Raw genomic sequence first — 20,965 nt, forward strand, 5'->3', positions numbered from 1 at the left:
TGCAGGACCGGCGGACCTCCCGCAGGCACGTCGCTGAAGGCCACCTGACTGCCGCCCTCCCAGCGACCGGCAGGCTGTCCCCCACAGCTTGCTGCCCCAGGCACGCGCTTGCTGAGCTGGTGCCTGGAGCCGCCCCTGCTCACAAGGTATGCCTCAGTGGTTCTCTTACGCAAAACACACACACACACACACACACACACACACTCTTCTTTGCTTCCACCAGAGCAGTGATGCTTATTGTGCTAGCTCCTGGTCACCTGCACATCTCCAAACAATAGTAAACTCAATATTTCCCCTATAGAGAAGAGAACAGCTCTCCCCCTAGGAGAAACGTTTTTCTCTGCTGCCTCCAACCCTTCTGCAGTTTGTGGATTGTTTCTTGATCCTCCTTCCCCTCTAGCTCCCCAGAAGAGGTTTTTAAAGGTCATTGGCAGCCCTTAATTGGGCTCAGAGATCCCTAATTAACCTGAGGTAAACCCTTTTCAGCTCCTAGGAAAGAGGACTTTAACCATTCTAAGGCTGATATACCTGCCTTCAACCACCCTTTGAGAGTGGTCAGGTCTGACTTTGTCACATATGCCCTCCAGCTCAACATTATGGGGTTGGGCTGCATGCCTGATTCCTGCCCTATGCTGCACTTTGAAGCAGAAGGGTTGTAGTGACAGAAACTATCTTGTTAGTGTTGCATTTTTTTCTGGTGCATTCACTTCAGGGGAGCATGGCCTGTAACATGCGTAAACCTCCATCCAAGCAGATAATACCAGAGGGTTTCCACGGCCCATTTTACCATGAGGCATTCCTTCTCCACTATGGCGTACTTCTGTTCTCTGGGGAGAAGTCTTCTATTGAGACACAAAACTGGGTGGTCTTCCTCTGTAGCCACGAGAGAAACTATGGCTCCTAACCCTACTTTGGAGGCATCTATTTGTAGTACAAACTCCTTCTGGAAGTCTGGAGCTACTAGCACTGGACTGCTGCAGAGGGCTATTCTCAGATCCACAGAAGCTTCTTTGGCTGCACAGGTTCATTTTACCATGTCTGGGACGGATGCCCTGGTGGTGAAGTAGGGAGTGAATTGTCTGTAATACCCAACTATCCCCAGAAATGCTCTGCCCTGTTTCTTCTTGATTACCCAAGGCCCACTTTGTATTGCCTCTAACTTGTTCAACTGGGGTTTCACTACACCTCTCCCCATGATGTACCAGAGATATTTGGCTTCCATTAGCCTTATTGCACATTTGGAGAGGTTAGCAGTGAGACCCACTTTCCTCAGAGTATGCAGTACTGCGTCTACTTTTTCTAGGTGCATCCCCCAGTCTTGGCTGTGTATGATCACATCATCCAAGTAGCTAGCTGCATACCTGGCATGTGGACATAATAGCTATCCGTAAGTCACTGGAAGTTTGCTGGAGCCCCTTGTAATCCAAAATGGAGGATAATGTACTGCTATAAGCTCTGTGGCATAGAAAAGGTGGCCTCTTCTCCTTGGCTACCTCTGCCAGAGGGATTTACCCATAACTTTGGTCAGGTCAAAGGTAGACAAGAATCTTGCTTTTCCCACGTGATCAATTAGCTGATCTATCTGAGGTATGGGGTAGGCATTGAACTGGGACACCTCATTTAATTTTCAAAAGTCATTGAAGAACCTCATGGTACCATTTGGTTTAGGAACCAGAACAGTTAGGCTGGTCCATTGACTATGGGACTTTTCAGTGATTCCCAACTCCAGCATCCTCTTCATTTCTGTATTGATCTCTTTCCTTTTAGCCTCAGGGATCCAGTATGGTTTAATCTTCTCATTTATTCCTGGATCCGGGACAATGAGCTTCCACAGTTTTGCCTGGCTTCTCTGAGAACACATCATGGCTTCACTCCATCACCTTGATGACCTGTCTTGCCGGGGCTTTAACAGGTTGATGTGGTAGATCTGTTCTTGCTTTCAGAGATCAGGTTGTCGAACCTTAGAGTTAACCTCTGCAATGGCCTGTTACTTCATATAGCCTCTGCCATTTGACCAAGGGCTTGTTTTCTGCTCGGGGTCCCATCACCATTATCCAATCCCCAGCCTGGAATTTCAGAACACTTGCTTGTCAATTATAACTGTTGGGCTGCTTGTGCTTTTTCCATATGTTCTCACGCTATTGGGGTGACGGGTTATTCTGTCCCATGTGAGTCACATGTTCAATGATGCCCATTTCTTAGCGAGGCTGTTCCTCCCGGTGCTCCTTGGCAATGTCCAATATGCCGTGGGGTGGCAACAACTTGGCAACTTGAAGGGGGAAATCCCTATGGAAGGTTGGGGAACCTCCATTATAACAAGATTCCAGTAGGGTAGCAAGGTATCCCAGTTTTTCCAATCTCAATTCACTATTTTCCGTATCATGCTCTTCAGTGTTCCGTTGAAGCGTTTGACCAAGCCATTGGTTTGTAGGGCCTGTATTTGAAGCAGCACACACAAGTCCTTCATCAACTCTGCCATGAAAGGAGTCCCTTCATCAGTATTCCTATCTGAGAGGATATTTGGATTAGCTATCATCTTGGACACTGATTCCCAGGGGTATGGCTTCTGGATACCAGGCAGCAAAGTCCAGCACAAGGAGCACACTCTGATGAGCTTGGGCTGATTTCTCCAGCAGGCCTATCAGGCCCATCACTGACCTTTCAAATGGGACTTAGATAACCGGTAGGAGCACTGAAGGGGCCATTAATTGAGGTTGTGGGCTATGCAATTGGCATTCAGAGCAGGAAGCACAATAGTGTCAAACCTGCATATAAATTCTTGGCCAAAAGAACCTTCAAAGGATTCTATCTAGTGTTTTATTCACTGCCAAATGTTCCCCAAACGAATGACAATGGGCTATGTCGAATAATGCCTTTCTGTGTCCTTGGAGTACTAGAAACTGTTTCAGTTCTTGCTCCTGTAGTTAGAGTATTCTATACAATAGGTCCTTTTTTTAAAATCACAAAGTAAGGCCCTGGACCTTTGGTTTTCCCCTCTGCTGGTACCTCATTTACCTAGACTACTAGTTTTCTAATATTCTGGTATAGGAGATCAAGCATCTGAAATGTCCAAATTCAGTTTTACCCTGAGGGCTGGTCTCTGTGGAACATGTCTCAACCTCAGGTTCAGTAACTGAGTTGTCTCCATGCCTGCTGGATGAGACTGCTTACCCAGAAGCACCACCTTCTGATTCTGGGCCAACATCTTGGTCCCCAGTCTTCAGTCTGCCCATCTTTCTCACATAGTCTTCTGGGACTCTGAAAACAAGTCTGGGGCTAATTCAGAGAAGATGGAAGGCGGGCTATGTACTGGAATCATGATATCAGACATCGAGTTATTACTTTCCCCCATTCCTTTCACTGGGAGTAAATTTCTGAACCCTGGGAAATCTTGTCTTATGAGCACAGGATATGGAAGTTTAGAGATTGCAGCCGCCACCAGCCTTGTTGTGCTTCCCGGAACCTCTATTTGTACAGGAATGGCCATTTAATAATTAACTTTCCCATGGATGCAGGTTATTCCCCTGCTTTTCAGACAGTTCATTCTACCCCACCAGTTTCCCGGAGACCAGTGTGACTTCACTTCCGGAGTCTATTAAAGCAACCATCTCTATACCATTCAACTTGAACGGCCACATATATCTATGTGGAGTTAAAGCTATTCCTGCAGGATTGATTAAGCACGGTCTCTCACTGTTCCACCAAGTTGCCCTGCATGGGCTCCTCACTGTTAGGACAATGAGCTGCTCTATGTTCTAGCTCCCCCACCAAGCATAACATTTATACATAGCTCTTGATATCTCCCTATTCTATGGTCTATTAGGCCTTATCCTATGGCCTTCTCTCCCCGGTTCCCCAGGTCCCTTCCCAGTCTCAGGTCACACTTCAGCATCCCTCCTCCCCCATATAGTCATACACAAACTTTCAGAGGTACAGGCCTTTGGGACTGGCACATCTCTTCTCTGGCAGTCCTAGAAAGATCTCTGGCTATTAAGTATCTCTCTACGAAGGCAACCAAATCGTTGTAGTCAGAAGGGTCATTTTGGTCAACCCACCTTCACAGGCAGTAATCCTTTCAGGAATCTGTCCAAAACCAGGAGTTCTACAATCTTTTCCATACTGTTGGTCTCAGGATGCAACCACTTCTGTGTCAGATGGCTCAAGCTGAACCATTGTGGTCTTGGAGCTTTGTTATCCTGGAACCTCCACTTGTGGAATTCCTGGGCCTTTATAGCTGTAGTCACTCTGGATCTTGCCAGGATCTCAGTTTTCAACTGGGCATAGTCTTTGACAGTTTCTGCTGCCATATCGTGGTAGGCCTGCTGTGCCTTCCCACACAGGGAGCAAGGATACCGACCTACTGGTCTTTGGGCAAGGCCTCACATAGGTCTGTTCTTTCAAACATGAGAAGATAAACCTCAACATCTCTCTTTTTCATCATCTTTTGTAGGTAACTGCTAGTCTTTAAGATAGAGTTCCCTCCTGGTCACCTTCCAGAGTAATCAGGGCCTTCAGTTGTCTAACTACTTCCTGCAGTGTGCCTTGGTCTTGTATCACCTGATTCATCAGCAGTTGGTTAGTCTCTTGTTGTATTTATATCGATTCCTGCTGAGCAGCCATCAGTACTCTGGTAGCCTCCTGTTGTGGTGCAGTGGCCTGCACCAGCATCCTTACCACGTCGTCCAATCTCAGGAATGATTTATCTTGCCTCCAGGAGAGTCCGCTGTATGTGATCCCATCCCTAACACCACATGTGGCAACACACCTCTATTGTCACATCAGCCTCAGCAGTTATCCCTCTGGTGGGGAGCAGAGGCCTAGAGGAAATCAGTCCTTCTCTACAGTTTATAATTCTTAACAATGGTTTAGTCACAGTTTTCACAAGGTAGGCCTAAGGGTTGTCCCAAGTGGTTTTCTTAACCTCCCTCCCCGCCCCCCCAACACACACACAAAACCATTTCCTTGCTCCCACCAGAGCACTGACCCTTATCATACTGGCTCATGGCTGTCAGCCCTTCCCCAACTCGATATTTCCCCTATGAGAAGGAGAACAGCTTTCCTCCTAGAAGAAACCTATCCTCCAACCCTTCTACAGCTTGTATCTTGTCCCTACTCCCAGCTCTCTCACCAGAAGAGGTTCTAAAGGTCACGGTGGCCCATAACTGGGCTCAGGTGTCCCTAATTAACCTGAGGTAACCTCTTTTCAGCTCACAAGAAAGAGGTTTTAACGGGCTGATATACCTACCTTCAACCACCCTCCTACAACTATCAGGTCTGAGTTTGTCACAATCCAATTTTATGCCAGAGTAACTCCATTGGTTTCAATGGAGTTGCATTGGTATAAAACTGAAATAGCGCAGTGGTGATTCAAACCCCAAGGTATGTTCCTCCCCAGTCTGCTTTCCAATACCAGCAACTCAGTTCAACTCAGAGAAAACAGACTCTCCACTGGCTATAGGTCCAGCGAGTGTATTTTCTGCTATTTTCTCAAGTAGTTTATTTGAATAACCTGAGTTATACACCAGAAGTTGAGATCTCAAGGGTTTTTTGAAGAGTCATATAGTGAAACATGATGCGGCTGTAAGAAAGGTTGTTTAATATGCTACACAGCGTAACTTTACATAACATGATTCTCAATAAAGCTGCTGTATAATAAATATTTTAAAATACTCTGGTCATGATTTCTTAAACTTTATTTAACACAAGAAAAGCTTGTACTTAGGGTTTGTCTACAGTTATTGGGGGTTCGACGTGCGGTGATCAATGCATCGGCGGTCGATTTAGCGGTCTAGTGAAGACCCGCTAAATTGATCACTGATCACTTTCCTGTCAACTCCTGTACTCCACCTGAATGAGAAGAGCAAGGGGAGTCGACGGGAGAGCATCTCCAGTCAACATCGCGTAGTGTGGACCTCGTGGTAAGTAGATCTAAGTACGTCAACTTCAGCTATGTTATTCACATAGCTGAAGTTGCGTAACTTAGATCGATCACCCCCCGTAGTGTAGACAAGGCCTTAATCTATGTCAAGCAGATTGTCTACAGTCTCACTTGGTTGGGATTGGAATACACCAGCTCTAATATTAAATGCCTAAAACTTGACATACTCTGGTTTTTCACCTTTTCTTAAGAGATGCCCTTTAATAAAGCATTTGTGCTGAACAGAAACTCACACATACTTCTAGGCTGCAGTAGTATGATGCAACTGCTGTATTTATGAAAACGAGGGCTATAGATGCTGCACAATGAATGGGTAAAACAGAAGGCAATATGGACTTAATTTTATTTCGCAACAAAAGGCTTTATCAGTATAAAAAAGGAAGAACATTTATTACACAACATCCCTGATAGAAAGACAAAAGGACAAACCACTTAGTACGTACATATGAGCAACCTCTTGTAATTTTTTGTAAAGGTCACGACGAGGAAAGGAGATGGGGAGGGTGAGGAGAGGGAAAAACCAACCACCACATATGTTTGGTTTTATTCAAATCAATATAAATAACTTCAAGCTACAACAAGTTTTTAATTCCCATATCTTTCATGCACCCTCTATGCTCTGCCTTTCCCAAGATTCCTCTTTTTTGAGAGAGCTTCACAGGTTTGTTGGGATAATTTCTGGCAAATAAATCCTGTAAAGGTAACTCCTCTTCCAATATGGTCCTCGCTCAACAAGGAGAAACCAAAGATGTGAAAATTAACAGTTCTTCCTGGTAGATATTAGAAAGACAGCAAGAGGAAAGTTGGGCATCTCATATTGAAAATACTTCTTTCCTTATTTTGTGTCAATGTGCTCCAATCTATGGACTGTTCCTTCATTTCCCTCCCATTTCAGATGAATCTTAACTACATTATACGTTGTCCTCGACCAACCACATTTCATAAGAAAAAGGGGTTGAACTACCTTAAAAGAAAAGTTGAACATTACTGAAGCTGAAAAACAGCAATGAAAGACGTAATGAAAAGAATGTTCTTTAATAATCCAAAAGTGAAAGTGCTGTAATAAAGAACAAATATTCCTCACGCATGCACTTTACAGGAAAAGACTACATTAAAAACCATTTGTTTCCATTGGCTAGCTACCAAAAACACAGCTTAATTATCTACAAGTGTAGATTCTATGTGACTACTGAAGAGTAATTATATCAAATCTAATATAATTCTGAAAAACAGTATCATTTTTAAAGGCAGCATTAAAAACAGAAAATTAATTCACTCTCATTCAAATGCTTTTGCAGGTTTTGGATTTACTTTCTCCAGGAAGGAAGAACCATTTTAGCAGTACATCTGTCTTGTGTGCCAACAAGTTGTAGATCTCTGATCAGCCAGGAAAATGACTGAAACAGGAAATCTGATGTTACATAGATCAGTAATGTGGATCAAGAAAGAAACCACTACACCAAAAGGTTATCTCATACAGGAAATGGTGTTGCTAATAGAATGCTAGGATTAAAAAGATGAACAATTGTGGCTTTTTAGTTCACACACAATATACTGTAAAGAGAATTTGTAAGTGACTTGTTTACATTGTCAGACTAACACTTTTCAAACGAATGCCTCACAGAATATTTTAAATAATAACAGCTATACTATTAGTTTTGTACCTTTTGTCTAGATGGATGTATATAGTTCTGTATATCTTTTTCCCTTCAGGCTAATCTCAAATCCCAATCCTGCAGTTGTGTGCGCGCGCACACGGACAGACTGCTGCGCCCATGCACAATGAATTGCAGGATTAGGGTCTAGGTTAAATTAAAATTGCACAAGTTTAATAATTATTTAGCTAGGCACAACGAAGTTGGAGAATGAACTGCAGATAAAGTGTCAGTGTTAGTTTTAAATATCCTTGTTTCAATTTCAGTCTATGCTATGGTGCTTCAAATACATTAGCCTCTCTATGTCCTGATATAGTGATCACTGTTAAAATCTTCAGTTTTTACCTTTTGCCTTATTAACATCTGAGTAATTGTTTACCGCATCGTAGGTTTAGTAGAATATTGTGAATACTGCCGTATTCCCACTGCATGATCAAACCAATATCAATATAAATCAAACAATAAGAAAAATAAACATACCAGATTCTTGCTGTCCTGCTTATGAATGGTGACAATTCTACTCTCACTGGTGACAATTCTATTCTCACTGGAGCCTTCTTGGTTTGCTTGCTTAATGCTGACATCGATTATATCAGGAAAATCACAATATGTTTGTAATTCCTATAATAAATGTTAGTTATGATTAATACTAACATAGTAAATGGTTTTTCAACGTATAATTCAAAATTTGAGAATTCCGACAACCCTAGATAAATATTTTCACCACCTTAGGAATGATGATGAATTCAAAATACTGAAGATCAAATAATCACAAAGTGGATGCGGATTTTCACAATGAAAAATGCACACACACTTGTGCATCCCTGACCACGGTAATCGAAGGCACAAATCACAATGGGAGCTAGAAGCTTGGGTGAATTTTGACTTGAGTACAATTCAGGGAATTTTTGAAAATTTGGTTCTTTAAATTCTGACCTCAAACTGAATTCTTAAAATATCGGACAGAAAAAGTGAGAGTCAGTTCTTCCACCAGATGGATATGGTACATCAGTCAAAATGTTATACAGGTAATGGCTTTTTAGTTGGTTGTCTGTAGCATTTTAGATAATATACATCATTATTTGTTATTTCTGTAATTCAAGGAAAATAACAGGCCTGATAATAATCTGAGTAAGAATTTCTAGTTTATTATTTACTGCAACCTTTTTGTAGGTGTATCCACGGTTATACTGGCACAACATGTATTCACCCATGCTCTCCATAAAGATACTGGGCCAGATTCTCAGCTGCACTAAAGTCAATGGAGTTATGCCTAGTTACTAGATAAGAATCTGGGCTGGCAAGACCATCTATCACAGCCACTGCATCACCACCACTTCACCAAAATAAAAATAATAATATCTTGCTCCAAAGCAAGTGGTTGAGTAAAGTTTTGTGACGCTGGTTTGCTGCAATAGTCAAAGATACAGCTAGCCTTACCTCACTATTAAATTTGAGCATGCAACCCTTTGTACAAATGCAGAAACTGTCCACAGGTAAATGTAGTTAATCATCTTACATTAGACAGAGTTGCCTAATGGTCAGAGCAGAGGACAGGGGGTCTGGTGACATGATTTCTATTCCCATCTGCCCCTGCCTTCCTCTATAACCTCAAACAAGATACTTAAACTCTTCATGCATTTGTTTCCTCATCTGTAAACTGGGGACAATAATGCTTATTCATCTTGGAAAAGAATTTTGAGAATTTCAGAGGAAAAACAATAAGAATCCTATGTATTACTCTTGCTATTAAAGGCCTGACTGGCATGCACAAATGGTACAGCTGCATACACAAATTTCAGCATGTGCAAAGATAGAGGTTGCTTTACGAAAATATGTCTCAAAGAGGGCAAATTTTAATATATGAATTAATGTACAAAAAGTGATTTTTAAAAGGCCTGTTTTTCTATAAAATAACTCCAGGCACATCATCATTAGAACAGTCTCTTGAAGGCTGCTTTTTGCATATGAAGGGTGTCTAGTAGGAACATTTAACATTAAATCATCAGAGTTATACAGATGATAACTATTGGCCCAATTATCCAAACCTCAGCTCAATCTGCACTGTTACTAATAAGCACACATGAAGAAATATCAAGATATTTACACATATATAGTTATATATTTTAATATGCCTGATGATTAAATATCATATCATAAAAGTGTCATTTTACATAATGGCCTGTGATCACTTGTAAACTATCTGTTAACCTCAATTTGCTTTACAAGGTATTTTTCACATTATTGTTTTGATCTAGTCTGTTATCTATCAGGAAATGTATATGTATTTAAAAATGTAAGGTCATTTATTCATTTTAAAAAAGGAGATCGCCTCTAATACTCCTCCTTCAAATGTCCCTATGGAAAAAAACCCAGTCTTATTTAGATTATAAAGAAGGGTTATACTAGAAGAAGGGTTGTTTCATCTATAGTCTGTAAAGCGATGTGTAAAATGTTAATGCTATAGAAATGTTTCACAATAATATTCTGTTATTTAAAAGCTATGTACAAAAAATAAGATATACTCCTGAAATGATACATCGTCTTTGGGATAACAGTTTTCCTGACCTGATCTGGGTACATTACACATTAGCAATGGAACAGGTGGGACTTATCAAAGCTAGACTTGGTAATTCCTGACAACCAGTAATTCATTTCCTGCTAGCAACTAGCATCAGATAACATTAAGTTCAATTGTTGAATATTCAGATGGAAAACAATGTAAAAAAAACCAAAAACACCCAGATAACATTAAGAATAAAATGAAACTGCATGATTATAACAAATGATTGAATCATTTAACTTTAACTCTTAAATTAGGCGGAGCTGTTACTTTCTCATATCAACTTTTATAATAATTCTGTTTTAATAGCATGAATGACAGAGAACTGCACTCTTCATTTGTCATCTAAGTACTTTAATTGCTTAGCCAAAAGTTATTTCTCTTATAATCTATATAAAAAAATCCACCTAATTTAAAAAGTCTTGTGCTGTTTGGTTCAAGTCAAACCCCCTTCATACAGAAATCACAGTAGAACTATTAAGTCAAAGTCATCATTCATTCTATAGTACTACATTAGAATTAATCAGCACATGTAACATATGACCAAATTACTCTGTTACCATGTCCATTTGCAAAATCCTTAAAATAATCAAAGTGATGCCATATTCACATGGATTACCTGTTCTGTCAGTGGCTCACTGTCTTTATGTTTCCCTCTTGAGCACTGAATTCCACCATTTCCAGTTATTATAATGGTTGCAAACCTTTCTTCACCTCTGCAAGGCTCTTTTACTTCAAAAATCTCTGAATAGAAGGCAGGCTGAAGGGATTCCAGATTTATAAGATATTTAAGTTTCAAGTTTCTGGCAGTAGCTTTGCATTGGCCAAACTGCTGGATAAATTTGCGGAATCTGTACCTTATTCTCTTTCGTGTCAAAATATGGTAGTCTTGAATTTTTGCCCGAACACATTTAGGCAAAAACATCTTGTAACTGTGAACACAAGATTAGCACATAAATTCCAAGGTTTATCTATGAAGCCTAGAAAAGGAAATTATTTCTGTATGCTAAATAAATACAAAGCCAACATGAAAATACTTTATCAAATGAACTACATACTGTGATTTTAAAAGATATTGTGGTCTTTATTTCAGTCTTCAGTAAAAGCTGTTGAAAATGAAACCACACTTATTGTGCCATTTTCTATTTTTCATTTACTAATTCCAAAGTATAGTACACTGCTGTTTCCATAAACCTGGACATTTCTGATTTAGTCATTATTATGTGGGGTTGGGGAGAAGTCCAGTCAGCCAGGATACATTGATAAATTCCCATAGCTATGCCAATGTAGCAAAATCCTGATCTTTCTAGATCATTCAGATTTGTAAATCTGACACAGAACCACATATGTCAAGTTTAAAAAGATAACAAACAATGCAATTCTACACTGAATCATGAACTAAGCCTTGTACTGGGAGGCTGGATTTCTTAACTTTTGAGTGCTTGATGTTCTTATAACTTAATGCTCTGTTAACATTTTCTCTGTGTAACTTAAAAGAAGATGCCAAAATCTAAAGACAATATTAGAACAAGTTTTATTTAATCAGTTACCACTTGTGGCACTGGCTCTAGTAGTATCTTGTTAACAAGGTGATTAAAAATGAAAATATAATGTTTTAAAAGTTATGATATGAAGAAGTTTAACAAAAGAATGGACACAAAAAAAGGAAAAACTTTCAAAACCAGACTCATCAGAGTGGAAGAAAAGGTGAGAGCGAGAGAACATGTTGTCTAGACAAGAGGTGATTACCTCAGAAATCCTCCCAAATAAAAAATTTAGTGAGTCAACATTTTAAAGCGAAAAGAAATATTTGAGTAATTGGTCTTCCTCCCAGCAAATGAAAGAGTCCTTGCTATCTTTAAATTATGGTTTCCAGATATCCTGGGTAGCATATGGTAATATCAATAACTTAATATGGTGTAATGAAAATTATGCTAGTATAGAAAAGAGGGGTAGGGCATAACAATTTCAGAAATATGGCACCAGACTATTTTAAGCATTTACTCCTGCACATTTGTTTTCATTTGTTCTCTTTGGCCCCTTATTCAGGAACACATATGTATTCTGGAAAGTACTTAAGTACATGTTTAAAGTTATGCACATGTTCAAGTGCCATTCAGCACTTTAAAAGCATGCGTAAGCGATTTCCTGAACAGGACCTTTAGCAGTATACATTGATAAAATACAGTGTAAAAGCAAATTCTGATAACTGAGTGAATCTGTCTATGTACAGCTTAGGAATTCCAGTTTGATTTTATGAACTGTCTATATTCTTCTGTTTTATGGTTGTCTTTTGCTGTATTGTTGCACCATCCCTCTTATGCTGAGGGGTGCAGGTGTGTCTGGCTCTGAATAGGACAATTGTGAGATCTAGCCATTAGCAGAATAATGGGTAGCTGTAACCTGGATGGAACCAGTTCTGCCCAGCTTGTCTAGCATTTGGAGAGTGGAATTTCCCCAGAAGCAGGACAAAGAACCAAGGTGTTGATACTACCCTTTAAAAACAACAGAGACTGGGTGGGTTGGAGGATGAGACAAAAGAAAGCTTGGGCAGGAGGGGACATACTGTTGTAGCAGATGGGACTTGCTTAGCTGCAGGATCAGCCAAGGAAGAAGGAAACTGGCTACAGACTACAGGGAGATACTCCAGGATTTGGAGGAAAAGCCTAGACTCTTTAGAGGACTCTGACTTAAGCCCAAAGAATGTTCAAGAGTGGTAAGGGACATGAGGCAGGAAAATGCATATACACAGGTTATTGTTTATCTAGATCTGTTTACGTCTTGTGCTAGCAAAAGTAAAGAGTGATTCATTTTTGGATACCTTACAAAGCCTGTGTGTCTGTTTGGTTCAATTATCACACACACCTGAAGAGGTAACTGTAAACCCAGAGTTCACACAAGGTCAGATCGCTGAGGAATCATAGAAGATTAGGGTTGGAAGAGACCTCAGGTTGTCATCTAGTCCAACCCCCTGCTCAAAACAGGAAGGGTGTGCTTAAGCTACCGGGGAATCTTGGAGCCTATGGCAGCTAGACTGCGAGGTCCCATTTTTGTGAAGGGATAACCGACAGACAGCCTGTGCCCAGAAAGTGTGTCGGGGCAGTTCTGCAGCCTACTCACACCAAAGGAAGCTTAAGAGCACATAGGCCCAGTGTGTGAGGCTCAAACACAGTAGCTTGGTGACCATCCAGACAGTAGGAGTGCTACCAGGGCTGTGTGACACAAATACATGCATAACAAAAGTGAGAGAACCCCATTCTTTAGGACTCAATAATGTTGCAAGGGTGTGTGAAATTTAAGTCTTTCGTACTTTAGAAGCTCTCTGTTAAAACAAAGAACATTAAACAAAAATTACTTATTCTTCCTGACTGCACCCTGGAAGCTCAAAATTAGAATATGTTTTCACATATGTTTACCTTCAGTTGCATGTGCACTTTAGTCTATTATTTTAAGATTGTGTATAGGTGAAGTGATTCTTTGGATTAAAAGAGCATAGACAAATATATGTCGTGGAAAATAAAGTTAATAGTTACATGGACTTTTCAGATATAAAAAGAAAAAGGTTTTGAAACTGAAAAGCGTGAAAAAATTGCAGACAGATGGGAAGTTCTAGAGCAGCGGTTCCCAAATTATGGTCCATGCATCACCAGCAGCCCACAGAACACTTGCCAGAGGTCCACAGAGAACTGGTCACATAGTGTTGATTCCTCCTTGTTTCCACCTGCTAAATTTCATTAAAAAACAGCTAAAAATACATTAATTACTTTCCTAACGTTATTTTCTATGTAAGCAATGGCTGAAGTTGCCACAAAGACATTGTTCAATTGCTAACGGAAAGAGAAGTAGTCCATGCGATCACAGAGGTAAGGGGAGGATGTCATGAGATAATCTCTCTATGTTTGGGAATCTCTGCTCTGGAACAAATCTGTTGCCAAAAATTGTGTGTCTGTCCAGGTGCTAATTACTTGGGTAACATGAAAGAGAAAGGCAGAGTGAGAAAACAGTAAACTAATGAGTCATCCTTTTACTGTATGTAAAAGTAACATTGTTCTGAAGTAAGGAATTACCTGACTGAATTATAGATAGCCAGGGGAGTTTGGTCCTTTTCTTTGGCCACTCTCATCATATCAAGAACAGCCATTCCAAGGCATTCTTCCTGTGTTTCATGAGTAACAGGCACCTTTACCCATCCATGCACAAAATCATCTCGCCACTGAGAGAGAAAAGAGCGTAAGCAATCAGACTGAAAATTTACCTCATCATAGTTTCTCTTTTATAACATTTTCTTTACTGAACATTCTTGTGACTCAATTCTTCTGTACCCAAAACTCTGTGAATCTCTACACTGGCTCCCAGGTACTTTTCACCCCTTGGTAGCCCAGCTCTTAAAAGGTTTGTATCAGCTTATTGCTGAAGTCCCACAAGGTCTTTTCAGGGATGGTATGGTCCTATATTTCCAAGCCTGCTCTTCTCAAAAAATGGAGCCTGATGCTTGCTGAGGGGAATGATATGGTGGAGGCAGCATAGTTCTTCATCTCTTCCCTCACAACATGGATCCGCTGGGTTTTCATTCTTTCCTACTGCAGAGGAACAATATGGCCCTGAGTTTCATTTGCATATTTAAAACTGGCCTCTGAGAAATTAAGTCAAGCTTTGTGGGTTATTTCTGTGGGACATCATCCACATTCTACGTTTGGATGATGGTGTCAAAAAGCAGTGGCAAAGAGGTAAAAAAAACAGTCAATCATGAACTATCAATTGAAAGTCATACCTGAGCAAACAGATAAGACATGACAAGGTCATCAACAACAGGACTCTCTGCACCTCGGGAAACACCATAACGATATGCTCTGCTACTGCCATTACAATACCAGTGAGGAAAATAAAACCTGTTGAGAAACATACACATTGTCTAGTTAGACAAATATCAACAAAATTAAAGGGTATATTTGCTGAAAAAGACCACACATCTTAAATACCATCACTTGGTAAAGTTAAGTTTTATTTTTCTATACGACTCCCTGTAGCAAGATCCTTAGTCCTCTAAAAACCCCGAGACGATACAATGAAATATAACTACTTGGGTTATTATAACAATGCCCAAGGAAGACAAGATTATTCTATGCCTAAGTGAACAACCATTACACGATCCCAAAGAAAACACTCTGGGTATCAAGTCATTCAGTTTAATACAACGAGGTAACAGTGGTTCGTGTAAAAGTGGTTGTTGCAAACATTGTAACTGCTCCCAATGTGACTAAATCATATCTTAGGGCAGGTCTTCACTACGGGAGGGGGGGGGGGTCGATTTAAGATACGCAAATTCAGCTACGCGAATAGTGTAGCTGAATTCGACCTATCTGAGCCAACTTACCCCGCTGTGAGGACGGCGGCAAAATCGACCTCCGCAGCTCCCCATCGACGGCGTTTACTCCCACCTCCGCTGGTGGAGTAAGAGCATCGATTCGGGGATCGATTGTCACGTCCCAACGAGACGCGATAATTCGATCCCCGAGAGATTTATTTCTACCCACCGATTCAGGCGGATAGTGTAGATCTAGCCTTAGATTACTAAAAGAAATGTTTGGAACTAGGAGCAGCACTATAAAATTAATATAACTGCAGAACAGAAAGCTGTATTCTAATCCAACTAATACACCTCTACCCCGATATAACGTGACATGATATAACACGAATTCAGATATAAAGCGGTAAAGCAGCGCTCCGAGGGGTCGGGGCTGTGCGCTCTGGCGGATCAAAGCAAGTTCGATATAACGCAGTTTCACCTATAACGCGTAAGATTTTTTGGCTCCCGAGGACAGTGTTATATCGGGGTAGAGGTATATATCACTAACAAAACTGCCAGCTTTAAATTCTGATTCCTGAATCTCTTTTGCTCATAATATACCATAAAAAAAAAAAAAAACTGCTTGATTTTTTGATACTGGTTGATCTTACTTTGCCTTGTATGTATGACAGTGGAGAATGAACAAAACACCCTAAAAAGAAGTAAGATTTTCAGAGTAGCTTTGCTGACCACAACCACATTTTAAATTGGAATTAGCAATATGGTTGAGTATTCTGCTGTGCATCTGTGCAGTTTGGTAGTCATTCTTATCGTACTCTTATAATAGAACGGGGAACAAACTAACAGATGCACACACCAGAAATTTCAATAACATAATTTCAGTCTACCAGCATAGGGCAAACCAAGCCATTAAGAGGACATTTTGCATTTCAATTTGCAACTAATTTTCCAAAGGGACATCCATGATACCTTATGCATTTCAAAGAAATAAAAGCCTTTTCAGAAGGGAAAATTGTAGATGAGCAGCTCAAAAAGTTCACCTTTCAAAAAAGAGATTTTGTTCATTGGATAGATACAAATTCTGCTGTAGCTGTCCTGATAATTGGATAGGATAACTTAATTATATATATAAATCAGCATTTTAGCCACTGAAGGACTTTTTACATTTCAGAACTTCTAGTAATTACATTAGCATCATAACTCAAAAACACAAATCCACGAACAAGAAATTTGGCTCGTTACTTGATCATTTATCACAAACAAACAATAATTGGAACTCCCTGTACTTTCAGTACCTTTTTGTTTTGTAACCTGAAGAGGCAAGTATAGCTATCTCCAATACAAAGGCACAAACAATACAATTGATTATTCAATTTACTCAATCCAACATATTTTGTATGCTTCTTATCGTGTACCTAATAGTTCATATGGAGACTAGAATTCAGTTACATTTTACATTATATTGTTTGCTACTGCTTTGTTATTTAGCTTTTTGCATTAATATGAAAAATAAAATCACAGTTCTTTTTTAGGTGTTATCTGAGTTGTCATGCTACCTTATTCGGTAGAGTATGTTGAGCCTGGTTGATTCTTCTACGTGGAAGATGTGATTTGGAGGATACCAAATTCTCTCTGTTTCATTCATTAGTGCAAACATGTTATGGTACACAGGCATGATACCTAGTAAAGCAACAGAAAAACAAATGCTTACTGAGAAGTTCGTTATTATGCAAAACACTTTTTTAGTGGAAAGAAAACACACCCTGGTAAAAAGTGGTGGACTGATATTATCTGAGAGTCTTGTTAACTGATTATCTATAGCACTGGTAGGTCACAGTTGCATTGCAAGTTTCTGCATGCTGCAGTTTGTTTTCTGCCTCAGTATCATCTCATTGTTTCTTTATGCTCCCGGTCTGTCCATTGTACCCACCTGCTGTTGTCTCTCACCTTATATCTAGGGCTTGTCTACACATGAAAATTAATCTAGAATAAGGTGGGATGTGAATTTAAAGCAGGTTAACTATTCCTGATTAACTTCATATGTGCATTAGGCAGGTCTACCCTACTACTTACTTCAGTATAACTTTACGTTGCTCAGGGGTGTGAATAAGTCACCCACCTGAGTGACGTACATTACACTGAACTAAGCGCCGGTGTGAACAGTGCTATGTCGGTGGCAGAACTTCTCCTGCCAACATAGCTACGGCCTCTCGTGGAGGAGGATTTATTATGCCAACAGGAGAGCTCTCTCCCGTCGCACAGAGCGTCTTCGCCAAAGGCGCTACAGCAGCCCAGTTGCGTTAGTGCAACGGTGCCAATATAGCGCTTCTAGTGGAGACAAGCCCTTACTCCAATTAGCTTAATCCCATGGAGCTAAACAGGAATAGCTATTCTGGAATGACTCCCTGGATAGACAAACCCTTAGATTATAAGGCTTTCAAGTCAAAGACCATCTCCATATGGCTGTACAGTACCTAGCAGAGTGGCCTCTATGTGCTACCAGAATAATAAATAATAGTACTTTGTTTTAAATTTTTTCTTGTGTTTTTTCAAAAATTGAACAGACTAATGCACTAGTTTTACACCATTAGCTTTAAAGAAGAATTAAAAGCAGAACAACATGAAGAGAATCACCATGACTATTAAGTCCACATTCCTACGTATTCCAGGTATTAATACTATTGTACTAAGACTTATAAACTCAGGAGGACACAGAGGAAGGAAGCTTAGGGCAAAAGAGCACAACGAAAAGGAAATGCTTCTGTGACATAGGGACGGTCTCTCATTGTAGGACTAGTCACATTCAAAGGAATAGTTTGCAAAAAAGATACATTAAAAAAAATAAACCAAAAAAATTTTAGCTGCTGCTTGAAAATTCTTAGTAACAATGGCTAGAAAAGCCGCTTTTTTTTTTTTTAAATTGTTCCTCAAAAGTATCCTTTGATGAACAGGCTAAAATAGAGACAACCACCAACTAAAAGGAAGGTGCAATTATTCTACTAGGACAGGAATGTTCAATGGCTGGCAAAGAAATAAGATAAAACAAAGAAATAGCTGAGAGAATAAGGATGATCACTTGTATCATTTGTTATGTTTTATGTTTAACAAAGTGTAAGGTTCACAGATCATTTGATATGACATATAAGTGATCCAAGTACATAACAGCATAAAATCAACTGCATTACATAGAGATGATGTACCAATCTATGACAAATACAAGTACTTATAGTTATTACTGCAAGAATGTCATGTTACAGGACAACAACACAACAAAAAAGGATGTGTAGAACAGTAGGAAAGAGCCTATTTGAAGCTGCAAGTCTTACATGGGGAGGAAAGGTTTACACTAATATATCATATGTAATGAAGTTGAATGTTTCCCATTAAGGCAAAATAATTAAGAGTGAACTACAATACATGGATGATGAAAAAACTTGGAAGTCACAAGAACTGAAGATTTGATTAATGGGGAAGCAGGGTTTACAGAGATTTGTGCTTACTATACTTTAAAACATATTTGCTACAAGAGCAGTGAAACTGAATAAATGAAGAACGTATGTAAATACATAAGTCGCTAATATACATGGGCCATCCCAGTGGTGTAGAGGCAGCTGGAGGGCTTATGTTTGGATCCAAAGTATGTAGGAGGTGGAAGTGCTAAGAAATCAGTATGTCCTGAAGAAGAGAAAACCTTCTCTCTCTCTGGAAGCAATCCAGGAGTACTAATTAGCCTTCCTCCACCAGAGTCATCTAAAATTCTAATAGGTCAATAAATATGATCTCATGGGAGTGTTCTGCCAAGGTAAAACAGAACATGTTAAATCTAGAATAGCTTGTTAGGATGAAGAAAGACACAAGCAACTGGTTAAAATGTCCTTTGTCCCTGTCCTTTGAATGTTATCTTGAGGACATTCTACATCAATCATATCACAGACCACAGAACTTCCCCAAAATAACGCCTAGAGGATATCATTTAGAAAAACGTCCAATCTTGATTTTAAAATTGCCAGTGACGGAGAATCCAACACAAACCTTGACAAATTGTTCCAATGGTTAATTACTCTCACTATTAAAAATTTACACCTTATTTCCAGTCTGAATTTGTCTAGCTTCAACTTCCAGCCATTGGATCATGTTATACCTTTTTTTGCTAGACTAAAGAATCCATTATTAATTATCTATTCCCCTTGCAGATACGGACAATCGTCAGTCACTCCTTAACCTTCTCTTTGTTAAACTAAATAGATTGAGCTCTTTTAGTCTGCCACTATAAGGCATGTTTCCTAATCCTTTAATCCAGGGATTCTCAAACTGGGGGTCATGAACCCTCAGGGGGTTGCAAGGTTATTACATGGGGAGGTCATGAGCTGTCAGCCTCCACCTCCAAACCCCGCTTCGCCTCCCTAATAGTGTTAAATATAAAAAATGTGGTTTTAATTTATATGGGAGGGTGTCACACTTATAGGTTTGCTGTGTGAATGGGGTCACCAATACAAAAGTTTGAGAACTACTGCTTTAATCATACTTGTGGCTTTTCTCTGAGCCCTCTCCAATTTATCAACAGCCTTCTTGTGGGCACCAGAACTGGACAAAAAATTCCAGCTGCAGTCACACCAGTGCCAAATGCAGAGGTAAAATAACCTCTCTACTCCTACTTGAGAGTCCCTTGTTTATGCATCCCAGCAGAGGTGTCGTGCCCCCCTCCCAGATTTCTGCCAGGGTTTTCTGGATTGGTTCCCTCCCTGTGCAAACAACTGGGAGCTTTAGGGAGAGGCCACTGGGTAAGGGGGGGGGGAGAAGTATACTGGGAAGGGGTAGGCATGACTCAAGCTGTTGAGGTGGAGGCAAACCTTTAAATTGTGCACCCCCTCACTCCCCACTATCAGCAGGTACCAGTCGTGTCTGCATCCCAGGATCTCATTAGCTCTTTTGGCCACTGTGTCTCACACTGGGAGCTCATGTTCTGCTGATTATCCACCACGACTCTCAAATCTTTTTCAGAGTCGCTGTTTCCCAGGAGAGTGTCCTCCAACCGTAAGTATGGCCTGCACTGTGTGTGTCCTGTCCACATCCCCTTTCCTCCAGCAACTTCTGCTTCACTGAAAGCAAGGACGGTGAGTGGTGTAAGAACCTTTAAGTTGTCTCTACCCCACTGGAGGATCACTTTTATACCAGGAGGATACTCCCTGGGACAGACTGGACGAATTTAGGGCTAGATTATTAATTTAGTGTGGTGGAAAGTTGTTGCAACATGCCAGAGGACCTGGTCCAAGATGTTTCACTAGGTTCTGTCAAAGTAAACAGAGGGGAAGCCAAGATGCGCAGTGCCAAGTATAAAAGTAAAACCCCCATGAGTCACTGACATCAGAGTCAATGACAATTGTACACAGTCTAGACATAAAAAAATGGAACCGAAAGCCCTTTGTACATGATTCCCACCTTGCCTAAGTGACAACAGTAAATATCAGGAGGAGCAGGGCATTTAGTAATCATCTCAGACA

General features: G+C 40.2%; 1 protein-coding gene across 5 annotated transcripts in view; it reads right to left on the reverse strand.

Annotated features, from left to right (window-relative positions):
- The window catches only part of JAK2 (Janus kinase 2), a 140,365-nt gene that overhangs the window by 45,131 nt on the left and 74,269 nt on the right, over nucleotides 1-20,965 (reverse strand). For 4 of the 5 annotated variants that reach the window (XM_005296794.5, XM_024103351.3, XM_005296793.5 and 1 more), the window contains exons 3-7: nucleotides 17,021-17,144; nucleotides 14,928-15,045; nucleotides 14,224-14,369; nucleotides 10,776-11,088; nucleotides 8,074-8,214 (exon numbers count right to left, since the gene is read on the reverse strand). In XM_005296794.5, coding sequence (XP_005296851.2) covers nucleotides 8,074-8,214; nucleotides 10,776-11,088; nucleotides 14,224-14,369; nucleotides 14,928-15,045; nucleotides 17,021-17,144 — 842 coding nt within the window. The remainder of the gene's footprint in view (nucleotides 1-8,073; nucleotides 8,215-10,775; nucleotides 11,089-14,223; nucleotides 14,370-14,927; nucleotides 15,046-17,020; nucleotides 17,145-20,965) is intronic. The other variant, XM_065550425.1, reaches the window with a different exon arrangement.

The sequence above is a fragment of the Chrysemys picta genome, chromosome 6 (genome assembly GCF_011386835.1).
Source record: "Chrysemys picta bellii isolate R12L10 chromosome 6, ASM1138683v2, whole genome shotgun sequence".
NCBI classification, from domain to species: Eukaryota; Metazoa; Chordata; order Testudines; family Emydidae; genus Chrysemys; species Chrysemys picta.